The sequence below is a fragment of the Cynoglossus semilaevis genome, chromosome 9, assembly GCF_000523025.1.
Source record: "Cynoglossus semilaevis isolate Cse_v1.0 chromosome 9, Cse_v1.0, whole genome shotgun sequence".
Classification (NCBI taxonomy): domain Eukaryota; kingdom Metazoa; phylum Chordata; class Actinopteri; order Pleuronectiformes; family Cynoglossidae; genus Cynoglossus; species Cynoglossus semilaevis.
Genome location: NC_024315.1, coordinates 1,702,866 through 1,704,172, shown reverse-complemented (window position 1 = coordinate 1,704,172; position 1,307 = coordinate 1,702,866). Strand labels below are relative to the sequence as shown.

The 1,307-nt window shown below is 45.1% G+C and overlaps 1 protein-coding gene across 1 annotated transcript in view; it reads right to left on the bottom strand.

The window, feature by feature from the left end:
* sdk1b (sidekick cell adhesion molecule 1b) overlaps positions 1 to 1,307 on the bottom strand; it is a 148,520-nt gene that overhangs the window by 18,138 nt on the left and 129,075 nt on the right. Inside the window, 1 exon segment of the mRNA XM_025058662.1 lies at positions 549 to 735. Within this exon segment, the coding sequence (XP_024914430.1) occupies positions 549 to 735 (187 nt within the window).

The window sequence follows — 1,307 nt, the reverse complement described above, 5'->3', positions numbered from 1 at the left end:
AAACGTTTATTAACATTAATGGGGTTTAGTGAACAGCTTTACACACGTTACCCTCCAGTACCTACAGGGGGCGTCACACATTTATAATCACACATCTAAAAGACAAAAAAGAGGAAATGGAATTTTCTCTCTCCGTCCCATCGACTCTGTCTTTGTTTCCAACAATGGTTCATGTTCCACACACACACACACACACCCACAGTGTGTGTGTGTGTGTGTGTGTGTGTGTGTGACAGATGATGACGGTTCATTAAACATCACCAGAAATTGACTTCTTTGTTCTTGTTCCATTTTGAAATGAGAAAATCTCTTTCAAACGTGCCACAAAAAATGTGTGTGTGTGTGTGTGTGTGTGTGTGTTTTTCACTATTCTACTGTAAAGGACTAAAACGGTTTCCTTCACATTTCACACAGTTTCTCCGTGTTTGGGCTGTCGAGGGTCTGGCGGCGAGCTCCACCTAGTGGTGGATCAGTGAAGTGGTAAAAGAGGTGAGGAGAGACTACAGGGTCAGTGACCACATGGACACACACTCAGGGAAACCTCTTACCGTCTTCCTTGGTACGGAGGAGTACGGGGGGGCAGGGGGGGCCGTGGCCCACCTGCGTGTACGCCTGTACCTGCAGCACGTACAGCGTGTACTGCTGCAGACCCCGCAGCAGCAGCGACCCCCGCCCCCCTCCTGGGACCGACTCAATACTGGGTTGATTTTCCGAGTCCTTCTCACTGTACGACACCTAGTGGTGACAGACGAGAAGACGGACAAAAATCAACATGAAGCTCGCAAACAACAAATACAGAAGTGGACGGACATAAAAACAGTCTTTGATCTTTGAACGCAGTAAACGACAAACAGCTTCAGTTTCACTCCAGTGTTCGTTTCCTGACTAATTCATTCATATCCACCTCGATCTTTTCATCTGTATATTTGACGGTGGACGTGTTTATTGAATTATTTTATTTTCATGTAATTCAATTTTAAAAGTACAAACTGTTTTACAGTGAATGTTTTTGGTGCCATTTCAGTACAAAGTACTCCGTAGAGTACTCCGTAGAGTACTCCGTAGAGTACTACCATGGTTACCCTGAACCGTCGTCAAAGACCAGCGTGTTCCTCCAGTGGAAACTGGTTCCAACTTGAACGTGTGTCGTGTGTCGGAGGTGTTCTCCTGTCAATCATCCTCTCTCCTCTCTTTCATGTTCCAGAACCTTCTGCCCTACTTAAAACTATTTTTTAGAGAACATGCCAAGAATGAAGAAAAATGTATTCTCTCAAGTCTAAAAACAGACCCAGTTCTGATCAGACCGC